The 19,739-nt window shown below is 45.9% G+C and overlaps 1 protein-coding gene across 1 annotated transcript; it reads right to left on the bottom strand.

The window, feature by feature from the left end:
- Positions 1-485: 485 nt before the first annotated feature.
- B3GNT8 (UDP-GlcNAc:betaGal beta-1,3-N-acetylglucosaminyltransferase 8) lies at positions 486-19,739 on the bottom strand. Its single transcript, XM_058196386.1, has 2 exons — positions 19,639-19,739; positions 486-3,294 (listed from the first exon to the last, which is right to left on the bottom strand). Coding segments are annotated over exons 1-2 (1,287 nt in total). The 5' UTR covers positions 19,641-19,739; the 3' UTR covers positions 486-2,009.

Raw genomic sequence — 19,739 nt, forward strand, 5'->3', positions numbered from 1 at the left:
CTTCAAGGGGCTTGGATAAGTGGGAGTGTCTGACACAGCAAGTACATTTCTCTATTAGTTTCAAGAGATGTCGAACAGTGGTGGAATGCAACCGGTTTAACAACCGCTTCTGTGATCCTAACGCGCATGCGTGCAGCGTTCAAAATACAGCAATCTGAACCTCAGCTGCTTACCTTCTAAGGCAGCCCCGGTAAGTAGAATAGCGGAGACGCGGAAAACAGCTGTGTCGTGCGAATCAGCCGAGCCAGAAAGAAGGAGATATATGACAGGATAGGGTGGGGGCCGGTGGGCGGGGCCAGCTGATTGTCGGAACTATCAGTTCAGCCGAACCGGTCCGAACCGGCAGCAGCTCACAACTGGTGTCCAAGTTTTCTGACCAATTTACAGATTCTCCCCTTTCCTATCTCAGCTTCTTATTTATTTATTTATTTTTATACTTTTATACCGCACCATCTCCCGTAGGACTCAGGGCGGTTCACAGGCATATTAAAAATACAACAATAATAAATAAGCAATTTAAAACCCAATTAAAACAAGATATTATAATCGCCAAATCACTAAAACGGTAAAAAACCGGTTAAAACCCATTAAAATTAACTAAAATATTTTATTCTTAGGCTAGTCCAGCTCGTTGAAATAATAAAGTCTTCAGTTCACGCCTGAAGGTCCGGAGGTCAGGGAGTTGCCGTAACCCTGGAGGAAGCTCGTTCCACAGAGCCGGTGCTGCCACAGAGAAGGCCCTCCCCCTGGGGGTCGCCAACCTACATTGTTTGGTCGACGGCACCCGGAGGAGGCCCGCTCTGTAGGAGCGCACCGGTTGTTGGGAGGCTATCGGCGGCAGAAGGCGGTCTCGTAGATACCCCGGTCCTAAGCCATGGAGCGCTTTAAAGATGGTAACCAAAACCTTGAATTGCACCCGGAAGGCTACGGGCAGCCAGTGTAGGCCGCGCAGGATAGGTGTTATATGGGAGCAACGCGGTGCTCCCTCTATCACCCGCGCAGCGGGTGATAGACTTAGACTTGCAGAAGCTGAACATTGCATGAAACTCTCTGACAGGTGAAGGGTAATACGGATCTGGACATCTAAAGTGCACGAACAAGGAATTTTTCTAGAGATGAGATACAGAAACGGTCAATGAGTCAAAAGGCTTAAGGATCGGTGGAACAGAGAAAGTGATCCTATCGGGCACCAAAACTATCCTGGGGTCCAAATTACATTACCAATGACATCTTGCCTCACCCCCCCCCCAACAATCTCATTTGACCGACTTCAGAAGGACGGAAGGCTGAGTCAACCTTGAGCCGGTCAGGATCGAACTGCTGGCAGTTGGCAGAGTTAGCCTGTAATACTGCATTCTCGCCACTGTGCCATCGTGGCTATCATCACTTCTGATGATAATTCTAGAGGGCCTTATTTCCACTTTTCTTTCACCACGTTGAAACACTTCATGGTTATTTAGAATCGGCTTCGTGCCTCAATTTCTCGGTTTATCCAGCCCTCAAAGATTCGGGCCCCAAAGGAAGAAAAAAATAAAACACTTGTGGACAATACTCTCTGCAATCCAGGCAGGTTGGGCCAGCTAGCCAGGATCCTCTTACATTGCCTCCAGATGTGGAGGAAGGTTCCTCTTAGAAATCCAGTTGTTGCAGGCCTATTGGGAGGGCACCGGGTGGGGGAAGCAAGCTTGAAGGCCTGGCATTCTCAGCTAAGGCCAGGTGGATGCTGTGGCCCTTTTCTGACCATAAGGACGCTTATCTCTGTAAATGGCACTTCCTGGACTCTTGGTACGGCTCTGGGTTCCACTGCGATATCTCAGAAAGGCAAACAAAGAACAGGAATTTCAAAAGGGGTCCAAAGGGGATGCCCATCCTCAGCTCCTGTCCTTCAAAAAGTACCTTAAAAGTTGGGGTGTCCCCTCTGAAACATTCCGATGGGATTTGGGCCTGAGCATCTCCCCGTTGCAGCCCCGAGGACTGAAAAGTTCCACGTGGTCCGTTCCCCAGTTTGGTCAGAATCCCGCCCGCTTCCCCGGTTGGGGGTTCAACGCCTTGCGTCCGCATCGGAGGTTTGGATCGGTGATTTGCTTCCAAAGGTGGAGAGTCTGTCGGGGGCTGCGCCGATGGACCAAGAGCAGCTGGCTGTGCACGCAGGGGTCTTCCCGGTCCTTCTCGGCGATATCGAAGGTCATGAAGCCGGCGTGGGGCTGAGGGGGGATGCCCAGAGCTTGGAAGCAGAGCCCTGTGTAAACGTCGTCGATGGGGTAGAAGGCCACATGCTGAGAAATGAGGAGGAGCAACGGGGCCAGGTGTCCGGAGAAAATGTAGCCCCCGCCTCCCGCATAAGCTGGATACGGCCCCACGTAAAACGATTCTGGCACATAGTATTTACTTCTCTGCAACCGGAAGGGAGAGGCATTGGACATCACCTGCCCCGTGTAGAGGGGCTTGTTGGTATCCACCGAGCTTAGATACCCCAAGACTTTCGGGGTGTTGATGAACACGTCATCGTCCCCTTTGAGAATGAAACGGACGTGCCGACAATAGTCCAGCGTCCAATGCAGAAAGAGCGAGTCCTTCAAGGTCAGGTTGAAGAAAGTGTCCTCAAAATCCCACATCAAGATGTCCCCAAAACTCCGACTCTCGAAATGGACCAGGTGTTGCAGGCGGGGTCCGAACCGCCCCTCAGCCGTGCCCAGCAAGAAGACGGTCCGGATGGCCAGCCCACCGGGTTCTCCTTCTTGCCCCCAAGTGTCCCGCACGGCTTGGCGGGCGGCAAAATTGCCGGGCACGGATTTGATGGCCAAGAGCAGGAAGGTGCCGTTCTTTGTATCGGCACACTTACGGGGTTCGTTGATCAGGAGGGAATAATTCCTGCAGTCCCCGTAGAGAATGAAATTCTTATAAAGCTCCGGATACGAGTTGAAATTTTTGATCTTGGTGGCCAGTTCCTCCACATCGGCACTGGGGCATTTATTCCAGGAAGCGTTGGCCACCGAACCTTCTTCCAACGCCCGGAAATTTTGGTATTGTTTATTGTTCCAGTAAGCTTTGACCTGCGGGATGCTGTGGCGGAATTGTTGCAAGGAGGCGTTAAAGCGATGGAAGACCAAGGACGGCGGGATTTCCTCGAAGGGCAGGATGGGGATGATGGGGCTGCTCTGCCAACGAACGGCGTGAGGCGTGGGGTATCGTTCCTCCTGCTCGGCTGTCCATTCGATGTAGGCCTTGAGAGCCACCAGGGTTAGCAACGCCGTGGCGATCGAGAGGCACCGGGAAATGTTCATTTTTCTCTTCCTGGTGGGGGAGAACAAGCAGCCAACATGTAAGGAGATAAGAAAGACAGATAATTAAATTTGCGTTACGATTAGAGACTGGGTTCATACAGCCAGATCAATGGTAAACCAGGGTTAATGCAGGTAGTCCTCGACTTACCAACCAGGTCAACAATAAACCAGGGTTAATGCGGGTAGTCCTCGACTTACCAACCAGGTCAACAGTAAATCAGGGTTAATGTGGCTAGTCCTCGACTAACCAACCAGGTCAACAGTAAACCAGGGTTAATGCAGGTAGTCCTCGACTTACCAACCAGGTCGATAATAAACAAGGGTTAATACCGGTAGTCCTCGACTTACCAACCAGGTCGACAGTAAACCAGGGTTAATGCAGGTAGTCCTCAACTTACCAACCAGGTCGACAGTAAACCAGGGTTAATGCAGGTAGTCTTCGACTTACCAACCAGGTCGATAATAAACCAGGGTTAATGCAGGTAGTCCTCCACTTACCAACTAGGTCAATAATAAACCAGGGTTAATGCAGGTAGTCCTCCACTTACCAACCAGGTCAACAGTAAACCAGGGTTAATGCAGGTAGTCCTTGACTTACCAACCAGGTCAATAATAAACCAGGGTTAATGGAGGTAGTCCTCGACTTACCAACCAGGTCAATAATAAACAAGGGTTAATACCGGTAGTCCTTGACTTACCAACCAGGTCGACAGTAAACCAGGGTTAATGCAGGTAGTCCTCGACTTACCAATCAGGTCGACAGTAAACCAGGGTTAATACTGGTAGTCCTCGACTTACCAACCAGATCAACAGTAAACTAGGGTTAATGCAGGTAGTCCTCAACTTACCAACCAGGTTGACAGTAAGCCAGGGTTAATGCAGGTAGTCCTTGACTTACCAACCAGGTCAATAATAAACCAGGGTTAATGCAGGTAGTCCTCGACTTACCAACCAGGTCAACAGTAAACCAGGGTTAATGCAGGTAGTCCTCGACTTACCAACCAGGTCAATAATAAACCAGGGTTAATGCAGGTAGTTCTTGACTTACCAACCAGGTCAACAGTAAACCAGGGTTAATGCAGGTAGTCCTCAACTTACCAACCAGGTTGACAGTAAGCCAGGGTTAATGCAGGTAGTCCTTGACTTACCAACCAGGTCAATAATAAACCAGGGTTAATGCAGGTAGTCCTCGACTTACCAACCAGGTCAACAGTAAACCAGGGTTAATGCAGGTAGTCCTCGACTTACCAACCAGGTCAATAATAAACCAGGGTTAATGCAGGTAGTCCTTGACTTACCAACCAGGTCGACAGTAAACCAGGGTTAATGCAGGTAGTCCTCGACTTACCAACCAGGTCAATAATAAACCAGGGTTAATGCAGCTAGTCCTCGACTTACCAACCAGGTCGACAGTAAACCAGGGTTAATGCAGGTAGTCCTTGACTTACCAACCAGGTCAATAATAAACCAGGGTTAATGCAGATTAACTTGCACCTTGACTTACCAACCAGGTCAATAATAAACCAGGGTTAATGCAGGTAGTCCTTGACTTACCAACCAGGTCAACAGTAAACCAGGGTTAATGCAGGTAGTTCTTGACTTACCAACCAGGTCAACAGTAAACCAGGGTTAATGCAGGTAGTCCTCGACTTACCAACCAGGTCAATAATAAACCAGGGTTAATGCAGATTAACTTGCACCTTGACTTACCAACCAGGTCAACAGTAAACCAAGGTTAATGCGGGTAGTCCTTGACTTAAAACAGTTCACTTAGTGGACCTTTCAAGGTTACGACGGCACTGAAAAAAGGGACTTATGACCGTTTTTCACAATTACGACCTTTGCAGCATCTCCCTGGTCATCTGACTTACATTCAGATGCTTGGCAACTGATTCGCATTTATGACGTTTCCAGTCTCCCTAGGTCACGTGATCCCCTTTTGCCCCCTTCCAACGAGCCAAGTCAATGGGGAAGCCAGATCCACTTAACAACCGGGTCACTAATTTAAGAACTGCAGTGATTCACTTAACCAATGTGGCGAGAAAAGTCGCAAAAGGGGACAAGGCTCACTTAACGAATTTCTCACTCGGCAACATACATTTTGGGCTCAACTGTGGTCGTAAATCAAGGACTACCTGTAATCTGCAGTTACAAGGTTCACCTAAGAAGGCGCGGGAACCTGCAAAGTTGTTTTAAAATAAGTCAATTCTACCTTCTCACTTTGGGGAATTCTAGGAACGGAATAGAAATGAGCTGGAAGGGACCTCGAAGGTCTTCTAGTCCAGCCCGCTGTTTTATTTATTTATTTATTTATTTTGTCACAACATCATACAAAAAGATTATATAGTATATAAACATATATATGAGTAAATGTTAGGAGGTATAAGCATATATATATATATATATATATATATATATGTTTTCTGAGGTTTTCACGGGTGTTTGTATATAGGTCTTTGGTTGTTCGGGTTTTCTCCCGTGTAAAATTGGAAGTGTCTTGGCGACGTTTCGACGAAGTCTCATTCGTCATCTTCAGGCTTCAGCTTCGTGCTTCTGGGAGCAATGTGTGATCGCAGCTATTTCTTCCTTTTAACTGCTAGTGGGGGTTTGAACTGATTGGGTGGGAGCTTGGCTGTGCTCTGATTGGATGGGGGTTTTTCTGTGCTCTGATTGGCTGGGGGTGTGTCCTGTGTTGGTGGGGGCTTGGTTGTGCTCAGTCTAGTCTGTGCTGCAGGGGGATTTGAGCTGGTGAGCTGCATAGCTGTTGTTTGGCTTTGTGGTCGTGCTACATCTTCACAGACTAGACTGAGCACAACCAAGCCCCCACCAACACAGGACACACCCCCAGCCAATCAGAGCACAGAAAAACCCCCATCCAATCAGAGCACAGCCAAGCTCCCACCCAATCAGTTCAAACCCCCACTAGCAGTTAAAAGGAAGAAACAGCTGCGATCATACATTGCTCCCAGAAGCACGAAGCTGAAGCCTGAAGATGACGAATGAGACTTCGTCGAAACGTCGCCAAGACACTTCCAATTTTACACGGGAGAAAACCCGAACAACCAAAGACCTATATATATATATATATATATATATATATATATATATATATATATATATAGGAAGAAGAAAAGAAAAACAATAGGACAGGAACGGTAGGCAGGAGAACCTGTCCTGTACCATTTCAGACAAGTCCAGTCTCTTCTTAAAAGCATCCAGGGATGGAGCGCCCACGATTTCTGGTGGCAAGCTGTTCCACAGGTTAATTATCCTCATAGTTGGGAAGTTTCAATTCCAGATTGCTTCTCTCCTTCCATCCATTGTTTCTTGTCTGGCCTTCAGGTGCTTTGGAGAATAATTTGACCCCCCTCCCTCTTTGTGGCAGCCCCTCAAATACCGGAACCCTGCTATCACGTCACCCCTAATTCTTCTTTTCTCTAACACGGCTGCTCAGCTCATAAAAGTGGTTTTTAGAGGACTAAAGAAGTCTTTCGGAAGAGTAAAGAGCTTGTAAGCAAGCTGCTATCCCATTACGCCTTCCTACTACCTCTCTCCACCCATTAAATGTAGTCATTAAATGCATGATATCGTAACAGGAAGAATATTCCAATGGCTCCTTAAGCCAAGTTTCTTTGCTACATGACGATTTAACGTAACCATTAGAATATTCTTAATATTTGAGGGGCACAGGAGAGAAATCAAGCAAGAGTTGGGCATGTTGAAGAAGCCAAATCACCTCTCCTCAGAATTTAAAACAAAACTCTTCCATGACCTGCCGAACATCCAAACTTACGGATACTGTCTGTGCTTATCCGTTCAATCAGACCTTCCGTAGCTGCCTGTTCTAGGGATAGCAAGAAAGGAAACCCATTTCCTCACTCACCTAAGCTCTTCCAGTTACTTTTCCTTTTTCATTTCTTCCTTCTCTTTCCGTTTTATTTATTTATTTATTTTATTTTATTTTATTATTTATTTTATTTGTCACGACAGTATATATAAGCATAAGCACGAAATAACTATGCTATATATAAGCATATATATAAGCATAAGTATGTAATGACTATATTAATTGGATATAATGAAAGGAAACAAACAAGCTTGTGCTCTTATACACGCCCCTTACAGACCTCTTAGGAATGGGGTGAGGTCAATAGTAGATAGTTTTTGGTTAAAGCTTTGGGGATTTTGGGAAGAGACCACAGAGTCAGGTAGTGTGTTCCAAGTATTTACAACTCTGTTACTAAGTCATATTTTCTGCAATCAAGATTGGAGCGGTTTACATTAAGCTTAAATCTATTGTTTGCTCTTGTATTGTTGCAATTGAACCTGAAGTAGTCTTCAACAGGAAGGACATTGTAATAGATGATTCTATGAGTTAAACTCAGGTCATGTCGAAGGCGGCGGAGTTCTAAGTTTTCTAAACCCAGGATTTCAAGTCTGGTGGCATAAGGTATTTTGTTGTATTCAGAGGAGTGGAGAAATATTTCTGGACTCGTTCAATTGTATTGAGGTCTGAAATGTGGTATGTGTTCCAGACAGGCGAGCTGTATTCAAGAATTGGTCTAGCAAATGTTTTATATGCTCTGGTTAGTAGTGTAGTGTTTATCTATTTATTTTATTTATTTATTTATTTATTTTGTCACAACAATATATGTAACTATCATACAGAAAGGTTATATAGTACATAAAGGTATAGAAGAAAAGAAAAACAATAGGACAGGAATGGTAGGCACGTTTGTGCGCTTATGCACGCCCCTTATGGTCCTCTTAGGAATGGGGTGAGGTCAATAGTAGAAAGTTTTTGGTTAAAGCTTTTAGGATTGTGGGAAGAGACCACAGAGTCAGGTAAAGTATTCCAAGCACTGATGATTCTGTTACAGAAGTCATATTTTCTGCAGTCTAGATTAAAGCGGTTGACATTAAGTTTAAATCTATCGGTTGCTCTTGTATTATTGCAATTAAAGCTGAAGTAGTCTTTGACAGGAAGGACATTACAATAGATGATTCTATGAGTTAAACTTAGATCTTGTCGAAGGCGATGGAGTTCCAAGTTTTCCAAGCCCAGGATTTCAAGTCTAGTGGATCTGGGCCTTCTTCTCATTTCTCTCCTCCCTATCACGAGCTTCTTTCTCTGCAGCCAGGTCTGGGAATCTTTCCACTTTGGGGTCTTTTCCAATCGATTCAAAATCTCATTAATGCAAATATTAGTTTCAAATGCAGTTTCCCCCCCCCCCACACACACACATCACTTTTGGACAAGATCAGCTCTCCTCCAAAGTCGATCAAAACTTTTTCCACTACTCAGCCTCCATCGACTCCGTCTCAGCCGGAAGATTTTTGCAAAAGTGAGAACCACTTCCAGAGAAAACAATTAGCTGGAATGAAGCAATTAATTTGCACCTTCCTTAACAACCGTGATTATGTCGTTAGAAGTTTCGCGTTGCCAATTCGAAGCTGAATGGCCTCCTCCTATTCGTGCCAACCTGGCACTCGAGGGGCAGAGATTTTAAAACTTGGCTTTTCTCAACGGTGAAGGCGTCTGGTAAATTATCAGCAAATCCATTTGAAAGAGCAAATTTAAAGTACAGGGAGTCCCCAACTTTACAGTGGTTTATTTAGCGACTTCCGAGGTTACAACGGCACCGAAGAAAGTGACTTGTGATCTTTTTTTTTCACACGTAATGACCGTTGCAGCCTCCCCGTGGGGTCCCGTGAGTTACGTGCGGAAGCTTGACCGCTGACTCGCGTTTGTGACGCGTTTGTAGCGTCCTGGAGTCCTTCGGACCAGCAAAATCAATGGGGAAATTGGATTCGCTTAACAACGGAGTTGCCGATTTAACAACTGCAAGGATTCCATTAACAGACGCGACAAGAAAAGTCGTAAAAATGGGAGCAAAAGTCACTCCCCCAATGTCTCACTTAACAACGTAAGTGTTGGGCTCCATTGTTGAGTACTAGCTGCACAGGGAGAATTTTCATAAAATGGCTCTTTCCCTTTTCTGAAATTTGGGAGAAAGTCTTATCAGAAGCCGGAAGGAGATATCCAACTGTCAGTCTCTTTGATTCCTACGCATAGACCCAGTTAGACAAACATAACCGGAAAAGTTGGTTTCTTTGTTGAAAAGCCCTGCGGCTTTTACCCAGAAACCCACAGCTTGGTTCTCTCAGCTTTGCAAGAAATATATTCCAAGTAGTCCTTTTTCAACATCCACAATCAGGACTGGTAACGTGGCCATTAAGCGAAGCAGTTGTTAAGCTGAAACACTGTGCTTATGATCTTCCTTCACTTTTACAGCGGTGCTTGTCAATCTCAGCAACAAAGAGGGGGGGGGACTCCAACTCCCAGAATTCCTCTGCCAGTCTCAATCTTAGCAACTGGAAGAGGGGGGGGACTCCAACTCCCAGAATTCCTCTGCCAGCCTCAATCTCAGCAACTGGAAGAGAGGTGGACTCCAACTCCCAGAATTCCTCTGCCAGCCTCAATCTCAGCAACTGGAAGAGAGGTGGACTCCAACTCCCAGAATTCCTCTGCCAGCCTCAATCTCAGCAACTGGAAGAGAGGTGGACTCCAACTCCCAGAATTCCTCTGCCAGCCTCAATCTCAGCAACTGGAAGAGAGGTGGACTCCAACTCCCAGAATTCCTCTGCCAGCCTCAATCTCAGCAACTGGAAGAGAGGTGGACTCCAACTCCCAGAATCCCCCAGCCAGCCTCCATCTCCAGCAACTTGAAAACGTGTGGACTTCAACTCCCAGAATTCCTTCACCATCCTCAATCTCAGCAACTGTAAAAGGTGTGGACTCCAACTCCCAGAATCCCCCCAGCCAGCCTCAAATCTCAGCAGCTAGAAGAGATGGCTGGGGAATTCTGGGAGTTGAAGTCCACCCTTCTTCCAATGGCTGAGATTAACTGACGCCATTCTACAGACTTACGACAGCCGTAAACGTGAGGATTGGTCGAAAAGTTACTCCGTCCTCACCATTGTAACCAAGAACTGTTGCTAAATGAAGCCGTCACTGAACAAGGACGAGCTCCCCCCGTCTTGCTTGAATGTAACCAGTATTCTTTGTATCAACAATATCAAATATTTATAATCTAATGTACCTTTGGGGCTTTGAGGTACCCTTGGTAGGAAGAGCCAAATAATCCAACTAATGTGACTTCCCCCTTGCTTAAATTGATCTGTCCTCCCAACAGATAAAAACTGGAATTGTACCAATTTGTACCAAAATTCTCCAAAAAACATGAGCCTTATCAGAACAGCCTTCTGAGCATAAAAATGTATTTTTGCTTTGCCTGCGGGCTTTTAGTTTTGTTTTGTTTTTTAAATCCTGAGAACTGGCTACTGAGCTTCTTTTCAGATCCTCCAAGCAAACCTGGTTTATACAAGTGTGGGGTTTTTTTTCAGAATAACAGAGCTGGAAGGGACCTCAGAGGTTTTCTAGTCCAACCTGCTGCTCGGGTAAGAAACTTTTCAAATTATGATCCTTTCTCTCTTTTTTTTATTTGTTTAATTTTTTATGTCAGCCATCACCATTTTCAAGCCAAAAGGAAAACAGGCAGACTGGTTTAAATCAATGGTGAAATCCAATTTTTTTTACTACCGGTTCTGTGGGCGTGGCTTGGTGAGCACGGCAGGGGAAGGATACTGCAAAATCTCCATTCCCTCCTCACTCCTGGGGAAGGGTACTGCAAAATCCCCATTCCCACCCAACTCCTGGGGGAAGGATACTGCAAAATCCCCATTCCCATCCCACTCCTGGGGGAAGGATACTGCAAAATCCCCATTCCCATCCCACTCCTGGGGGAAGGATACTGCAAAATCCCCATTCCCATCCCACTCCTGGGGGAAGGATACTGCAAAATCCCCATTCCCATCCCACTCCTGGGGGAAGGATACTGCAAAATCCCCATTCCCACCCAACTCCTGGGGGAAGGATACTGCAAAATCCCCATTCCCATCCCACTCCTGGGGGAAGGATACTGCAAAATCCCCACTCCCACCCAACTCCTGGGGGAAGGATACTGCAAAATCCCCATTCCCATCCCACTCCTGGGGGAAGGATACTGCAAAATCCCCACTCCTATCCCACTCCTGGGGGAAGGATACTGCAAAATCCCCACTCCCATCCCACTCCTGGGGGAAGGATACTGCAAAATCCCCACTCCCATCCCACTCCTGGGGGAAGGATACTGCAAAATCCCCATTCCCATCCCACTCCTGGGGGAAGGATACTGCAAAATCCCCATTCCCATCCCACTCCTGGGGGAAGGATACTGCAAAATCCCCACTCCCATCCCACTCCTGGGGGAAGGATACTGCAAAATCCCCATTCCCATCCCACTCCTGGGGGAAGGATACTGCAAAATCCCCATTCCCACCCCACTCTAGGGCCAGCCAGAGGTGGCATTTGCCAGTTCTCTGAACTACTCAAAATTTCTGCTAGCGGTTCTCCAGAACCTGTCAGAACCTGCTGGATTTCACCCCTGGCTTAAGTCTTCCCAAATGCACTAAAAAATATTCAGACTGGCCCGGTTGCTATTTCTAACTTATTTTATTAACATGCATAAGTAGCCCTTGAGTTACGACCACTCGTTGGTGATCGTTTGAGGTTATGACGGACGCCAAAAATGACACAGGTCATTCTCCACTTACAACCATTCGTTTAGTGACCATTTGAAATTACAGCGGCAGTGAAAAAAAGTGACTTATGAGCAGTTTTCAAACGTATGACTTTTGCAACATCCCCAGAGTCAGGTGATCCAAATCCAGATGCTTGGCAACTGGCATGTACTTACGACAGTTGCAGTGGCCTGAAGTCATGTGATCACCATTTATTTTCTTCCCAGCTGGCTTCTGACAAACAAAGTCAATGGGGAAGCCGGATTCACTTAATGACCTCAGGATTCACTTAATAACGGCAGTGATTTGTAAATGGAACAAAATTCACTTCACTTTGCTTAAAGTTAAAAGGAAGTTTGGGGCTCAAAGACTACCTGTATTTACAAGTCAGATTCTACGTTTTGAAGGTCAGGGATGATTGGGGGCATCTGCACCAGTTGTGGGTTGCTACCGGTTCACCCCAGTTTGGGCAAACTGGTAGCGGCAGTGAGAAGCCCCGCCCACCCACCCAGATATCATCAAATACACTTGGCACATGCACAGAAGTGGCGCGCGTGCAAGCGAACCAGTAGCAAAGGTCAGTGAAAACCCATCACTGATCCCAACATGTCAGATTGAGATGGAAACCGATCAAGGAAAGATTCCACCTACAAATTTATTTTATTTATTTATTTATTCGTCACAACAATATATGTAGGTATCATACAAAAAGATTATATAGTATATAAACACTTATATGAGTAAATATAAGGAGGTATAAGCATATATATATATATATATAGGAAGAAGAAAAGAAAAACAATAGGACAGGAACGGTAGGCACGTTTGTGCGCTTATGCACGCCCCTTATGGTCCTCTTAGGAATGGGGTGAGGTCAATAGTAGAAAGTTTTTGGTTAAAGCTTTTAGGGTTATGAGAAGAGACCACAGAGTCAGGTAAAGTATTCCAAGCACTGAGGATTCTGTTACAGAAGTCATATTTTCTGCAATCTAGATTAAAGCAGTTGACATTAAGTTTAAATCTGTTGGTTGCTCTAGTATTATTGGAATTAAAGCTGAAGTAGTCTTTGACAGGAAGGACATTACAATAGATGATTCTGTGAGTTAAACTTAGGTCTTGTCGAAGGCGACGGAGTTCCAAGTTTTCTAAGCCTAGGATTTCAAGTCTGGTGGGATAAGGTATTCTATTGTTTTCAGAGGAATGGAGAACTCTTCTTGTGAAATATTTCTGGACACGTTCAATTGTATTGATGTCAGAGATGTGGTGAGGGTTCCAAACAGGCGAGCTGTATTCTAGAATTGGTCTAGCAAATGTTTTATATGCTCTATATAAATAAATCTATATATCTAAATAAGGAGAAATTTTCCGACGGAGAGAACAATCAACCAATGGAAGTTGTTGGGAGCTTCATCCCTGGAGGCTTTCAAGAAAAAAACTGGACTGCCATCTGTCAGAAATGGTTTAGGGTCTCCTGCTTGAGCAGCAGGGGGTTGGACTGGATCAGGGGTCTCCAACCTTGGCAACTTTAAGACTTGTGGACTTCAACTCCCAGAATTCCACAGGCGGCAAAGCCGGCTGAGGAATTCTGGGAGTTGAAGTCCACAAGTCTTAAAGTTGCCAAGGTTGGAGACCCCTGGACTAGATGACCTCCAAGGTCCCTTCCAACTCTTATTATTCTTATCAGGGGGCAAAACTAGGTGATCGCATGCTGCGTGTTTGGTAATCGGCTCATATTTAGGATACAATTTGCAAGTTGCTGTTTATTTGTTTTTGGGTTTTTTTGCTGGAAATGGGCGTTCGTTATCAATTCCCGGCAAATAAAACATATCGCGGACAATGGATTTGCTGGTCTTCATTTAACAACTGCTGCACACACACAAACACACAAAAAGGTAAAATTAGGCACAGTGATGTAATAACATCCTTAACCACTGACACAACTTTTGACCACAATTCTGGTAGAACAAGAAGCAACGGGTGGAAACTAATCAAGGAAAGAAGCAACTTAGAACTAAGGAGGAATTTCCTGACAGTTAGAACAATTAATCAGTGGGACGACTTGCCTCCAGAAGTTGTGAATGCTCCAACACTGGAAATTTTTAAGAAAACGTTGGATAACCATTTGTCTGAAGTGGTGTAAGGTTTCTTGCCTGGGCAGGGGTTGGACTAGATTCTGTTGTTGTTGTTGTTGTTGTTGTTGTTGTTATTTACAGTTGTAAGTCAAGGATCATCTATATCTCCCCCCTCCACCAAAGAGCTGTAACTCTTTCTTCAAAAACTGAGCCACCCCAGCCCAGCCTGCCAGCATTAAGTGCTGGTATCTGCAGGGATGGTGCCAGGACCGTGGGAGGTGAGCCCAGAGAAATCTGACAGGCGTAAAGGAAAAAAACAATCCTATCAGGAGAGCTTTTCTGGGAAAGGAATGTGCCAGTGGAGGAAGTTTATGGCCAGCTGATATCTTTCCCCGACATAAATAAAATAGCAGGTCAAATGGAAAAGAACTTTGGAACTGTCTGGAGGAGAGTCAGAAACCAGACAATATTTCTGTAAATGAGTCTCTCGGACTTTGGGTGGATGGATGGATGGATGGAAGGAAGGAAGGAAAGAAGGAAGGAAGGAAGGAAGGAAAGAAGGGGAACAAGAACAAAGGGAGGGAGGGACGGAGGGAAGAAAAGGAAGGAAGAAAGGAAGGAAGGAAGGAAGGAAGGGAGGGAGGGAGGGAGGGAGGGAGGGAACAGGGAGGGAGGAAGAAAGAAAAAGAAGGAAAAGAACAAAGGCAGGGAGGTGTGGGAGGGAGGGAGGGAGGAGAACAAGAACAGGCAGAGAGGAAGGAAGGAAGGAAGGAAGGAAGGAAGGAAGGAAGGAAGGAAGGAAGGAAGGAAGGAGAACAAGAACAGATACAGGGAAGGAAGGAAGGAAGGAAGGAAGGAGAACAAGAACAGATACAGGGAAGGAAGGAAGGAAGGAAGGAAGGAAGGAAGGAAGGAAGGAAGGAAGGAAGGAAGGAAGGAAGGAGAACAAGAACAGATACAGGGAAGGAAGGAAGGAAGGAAGGAAGGAAGGAAGGAAGGAAGGAAGGAAGGAAGGAGAACAAGAACAGATACAGGGAAGGAAGGAAGGAAGGAAGGAAGGAAGGAAGGAAGGAAGGAAGGAAGGAGAACAAGAACAGATACAGGGAAGGAAGGAAGGAAGGAAGGAGAACAAGAACAGATACAGGGAAGGAAGGAAGGAAGGAAGGAAGGAAGGAAGGAAGGAAGGAAGGAAGGAAGGAGAACAAGAACAGATACAGGGAAGGAAGGAAGGAAGGAAGGAAGGAAGGAAGGAAGGAAGGAAGGAAGGAAGGAAGGAGAACAAGAACAGATACAGGGAAGGAAGGAAGGAAGGAAGGAGAACAAGAACAGATACAGGGAAGGAAGGAAGGAAGGAAGGAGAACAAGAACAGATACAGGGAAGGAAGGAAGGAGGGAAGGAAGGAAGGAAGGAAGAGAGAGAGAGAGAGAAAGAAAGAAAGAAAGAAAGAGAAAGGAGGGAAGGAAGGAAAGGAAAGGGAAGGAAGGAAGGAAGGAAGGAAGGAAGGAAGGAGAACAAGAACAGATACAGGGAAGGAGGGAAGGAAGGAAGGAAGGAAGGAAGAAAGAGAGAGAAAGAAAGAAAGAAAGAAAGAAAGAAAGGAGGGAAGGAAGGAAAGGAAAGGAAAGGAAAGGAAGGAAGGAAGGAAGGAAGGAAGGAAGGAAGGAAGGAAGGAAGGAAGGAAGGAAGGAAGGAAGGATAGGGGCAGCGAGGAAGGAAGGTCCCAAGTCACAAGTCTTTTTTCCATTCCGTTGTAGCTTCAATCGGTCACTAAACAAACACTTCTTCATGGAGGACTACCTATGGACCCAAGCAGTGGCCAAACCCATCACAGCCCCCATGTCCGAACCCTTATTCTGGGATCTACCCTCACGCTCCTCCCAAACCCCAAATCTACCCCACTGCCTGTCAGCATGCTCCCCTTCCTGGAGGCAGCATAGAGAAACCGGACCTGGCCTGGCCTGGCCTGGCCTGGCACAAAGCATCTGCCTAAAAAAAGCCAATTATAATTCTTTTTGGAGAGCGAGACCAAACCAAGAGAGGGAAAGGTGCCTGCTAGGTTAATGGAGAAAGGAAAGTGGTGGCTGAATCCAGCTCCCTGCCTCGCCTGGAAGACGTTGGGGGCTGCTAAGTGCTCTTTGAGAAGCCATTTCCTAGCCTGATGGGACTTGGGATTTGGCCGCCTTTTGTTTTTCGTTCCTTGGCACGAACGCAACGGAATCCATCTCCCAAGGAAAACAACAAGCTGGAGTCCATTAGTCTGTCTCCTCATTCTGGGCCAGTACGGCTGCGAATACGGGCAAGCCCTTGACTTAACGACCAGAATGGAGCCCAGCATTGCAGAATGGATGCTAAGTGAAATATTGGTTAAGGGAGGTTTGCTCCCATAAATATTATGGGCCGTAAATATTAAGTGAATTCCCTGCAGTTGTTAAAGTTAGCAACACGTTTACTAAAGGAATCTGCCTGGAGAAGAGACAGAAGCCAATCGTTCTGTAAATGAGTCTGTTGGACTTTGGATGGATGGATGGATGGATGGATGGGAGGAAGGCCTAGAAGCCTTCCCAGAAAAACGGAAACGGGACGTGACCCAACAGATTCCTGGCACTGCGTGGGAATTCCTGAGCCAGAGGAACCGGCAGCTGGGAAAAGGCAACAACCAAACATGTCACTTTTATTTGCTTGGGGGGTCCTTGGGGCACTGATGGTGTTCTCTAGTTTGGGTAATGAAACGTCTTCAAAAAATAAATAAATCCAAACTTAGAGAGTTCCAAGGATCTCACAGTCCCCCCACCACTCTTCCTCCTCCTTCTCCTCCTCCCCTCTCCGCAAACTCCCCTCTCTTTTAGCACTGATGATGGTACCTACTTTGGTAATGAAATTATCTATTGCAATGTCCTTCCTGTTAAAGACTACTTCAGCTTCAATCGCAATAATTCAAGAGCAAACAATAGATTCAAACTTAATGTTAACCGCTTCAGTCTTGGTTGCAGAAAATATGACTTCTGTAACAGAGTTGTTAATGCTTGGAACCCACTACCTGACTCTGTGGTCTCTTCTCAAACTCCCAAAAGCTTTAACCAAAAACTGTCTACTATTGACCTCACCCCATTCCTAAGAGGTCTGTAAGGGGCGTGCATAAGAGCACAAAAGTGCCTACCGTTCCTGTCCTATTGTTTTCTTTCATTATATGTGCTTGTATATAACGTTGTGACAAAAATAAATAAAAAATAAATAAATGTTTGCAAGAAAACAATGAAGCTCCAAGGACCTTATAGTCTTTCTCCTCTTCCTCCTCCTCTTCGCAAACCCCACTCCTGTCTACCACTGAGGAGGTTACCTAGCTTGGTAATGAAACATGCAAGTTCAGAGAGCCGGGAAGATCCTTCAATCCTCCTCCTCCCCCATTTTCTTCTTTCCCATCTTTGTCCTTCTCATCCTTTTCCTTCATCCCTCCTCCTCCTCCTCCTCCTCCTCCTCTCAGCAAACCCCACTGTCTTCTAGCACTGAGGATGTAACCCTATAGTCTCCTCCTCCTCCTCCTCCTCCTTCTTCTCCTTCTTCCTCTTCCTCCCCCTCCCCCTCTCCACAAACCAACACTCCCTTCCAGCACAGATGATGTAACCTAACTGGATAACGAAACTTCCGCAAGAAAACCACCAAACTCAGAAGCTCACAGTTCAACCGTTGACCTACAAATATTCTGCTTCACTTCATTTTATTTGTTTATCAAATTTTTACTCTACCCTTACGCAGGTGACTCCGGACCTCTTGCATTAAACGGGCCGTCTCTTCCCCCAGTGCAGTGATGGCCTTTTGGGGGAAGAGAACCTGGGCCAATTAAAAAATGCCACTCCAAAGCCGGTTTTCGTTTCGTTTCTCTCCCACGGAACCTCCTCCTCCCAATGCCAAGGATGATGACTCCTCACTAGCTCTGGAGAGGAAGACTTGGCAACCTTCATCGCCCTCCTAAGACACCCAAGAAGGCTTCTCCACGTTCTCTTCTACCTTCTTGGACCCCTCAAAGGTCAGGCATCTTCAGAGCCTGACATATCTTTTAAATTTTCCCAGGGGGGGTTCCTTACCTCCACCAACCTCTTTCTCTCCCTTGAATGCAGGGCTGTCTTAACGCATGGGCCTGATGGGCCCTTGTCCATGGGCCCCAGGAGCATAGGGGGCCCCCCTACTAATCTGTGTATGTTAACCCTTCCACGCACCTTGTACCATATAAACACAGCAACCTATTTCTTATGTTTTACTGCATTTTTAAAATGAATACTAACATGCCAATAAAATACGTGTTCCATTTTATCGACCGTTTACATTTTTATTCCTGTGAGTAGTTGCCATGGGGGGGGGGCAGACACTACACTGCTTTGTTCCAGGGGGGCCCCAAATGCTTTTAAGACAGCCCTGCCTCGAAGAGAGCATCTTTTCCTACTTTCTGATCACAGAAGCTCTCGGCAGGTTCTGGATCCTTTGGTCTGAACTTCAAACCTTCCCAGCTGGCCTTTTCTCTAATTTGAAGGGGGTGGGGGGCTTCTTAAGAGACCCTTTTTTTTTTTATTTTGTCACAACAGTATACACAAACATCAACATAAAACAACAACATATCATATAAACATATATATAAGCAAAAGTATGCAACAATTATATTAGTTTGATATAATGAAAGGAAATCATAGGACAGGAACCGTAGGCACTTTTGTGCTCTTATGCACGCCCCTTACAGACCTCTTAGGAATGAGGTGAGGTCAGTGGTGGGATTCAAGTAATTTAACAACCGGTTCTCTGCCCTCATGATAGGGGTTTTTAATTCGGTTTTAAATGGGGTTATTTTATATTATGTATTTTATATCTAAATTTAGGCCACATTGAATAAGTTTTTTAAATAGTTTTTATTGTAATATATTGTATTGTTTTTACTTGGCTGTTCACCGCCCTGAGTCCTTTGGGAGAAGGGTGGTATAAAAATTAAAATATGATGATGATGATGATGATGATGATGATGATGATGATGATGATGATGATGATTTCTTCCAACAACCAGTTTGCCAAACTGCTCAGAAAGTTAACAACCGGTTCTCCCGAAGTGGTGCGAACCGGCTGAATCCCACCACTGGGTGAGGTCAATAGTAGACAGTTTTTGGTTGAAGTTTTGGGGATTTTGAGAAGAGACCACAGAGTCAGGCAGTGCATTCCAAGCGTTGTTAACAACTCTTGTTACAGAAGTCATATTTTCTGCAATCAAGATTGAAGCGGTTCGCATCAAGTTTGAATCTATCGTTTGCTCTTGTATTGTTGCGATTGAAGCTGAAGTAGTCTTTAACAGGAAGGACATTACAATAGAATAGATGGTTCTGTGTGTGTTCTTCTTCAGATTCAGGTTCTGTGTCTTCCTCTTCAGACCAGGAAGGCATCAGGTGACTATCTCTGGCATCCCCAAGTCCAGAACAACTCGAAGCAGAGGGGCTTCTTCCCTTGCAAACCCCACCCCACCCCCACCCCAACCCATGAAGACCACCCGAGATCCGAAAAAGGAACGCAAAGGCTTGGTTTGGACTCTGGGATGGGGGTCTTTCCTGGAGGAACAGAGTAGGAGCGCACACACAAACATAAACACACACACAGACACACACTGGGTTAAAGTCCCCAGACTTACATAGTGGCTGGGGCGGGTTGATTCCAGCTGCCCCTCCCCAGGGCTCGAATCCTAGGAGCTCCGCCGGGCAGCGCTGCGAAGCGTCTCCCTCCCTCCGGCCG

This window comes from Ahaetulla prasina, chromosome 10 (genome assembly GCF_028640845.1).
Source record: "Ahaetulla prasina isolate Xishuangbanna chromosome 10, ASM2864084v1, whole genome shotgun sequence".
NCBI classification, from domain to species: Eukaryota; Metazoa; Chordata; class Lepidosauria; order Squamata; family Colubridae; genus Ahaetulla; species Ahaetulla prasina.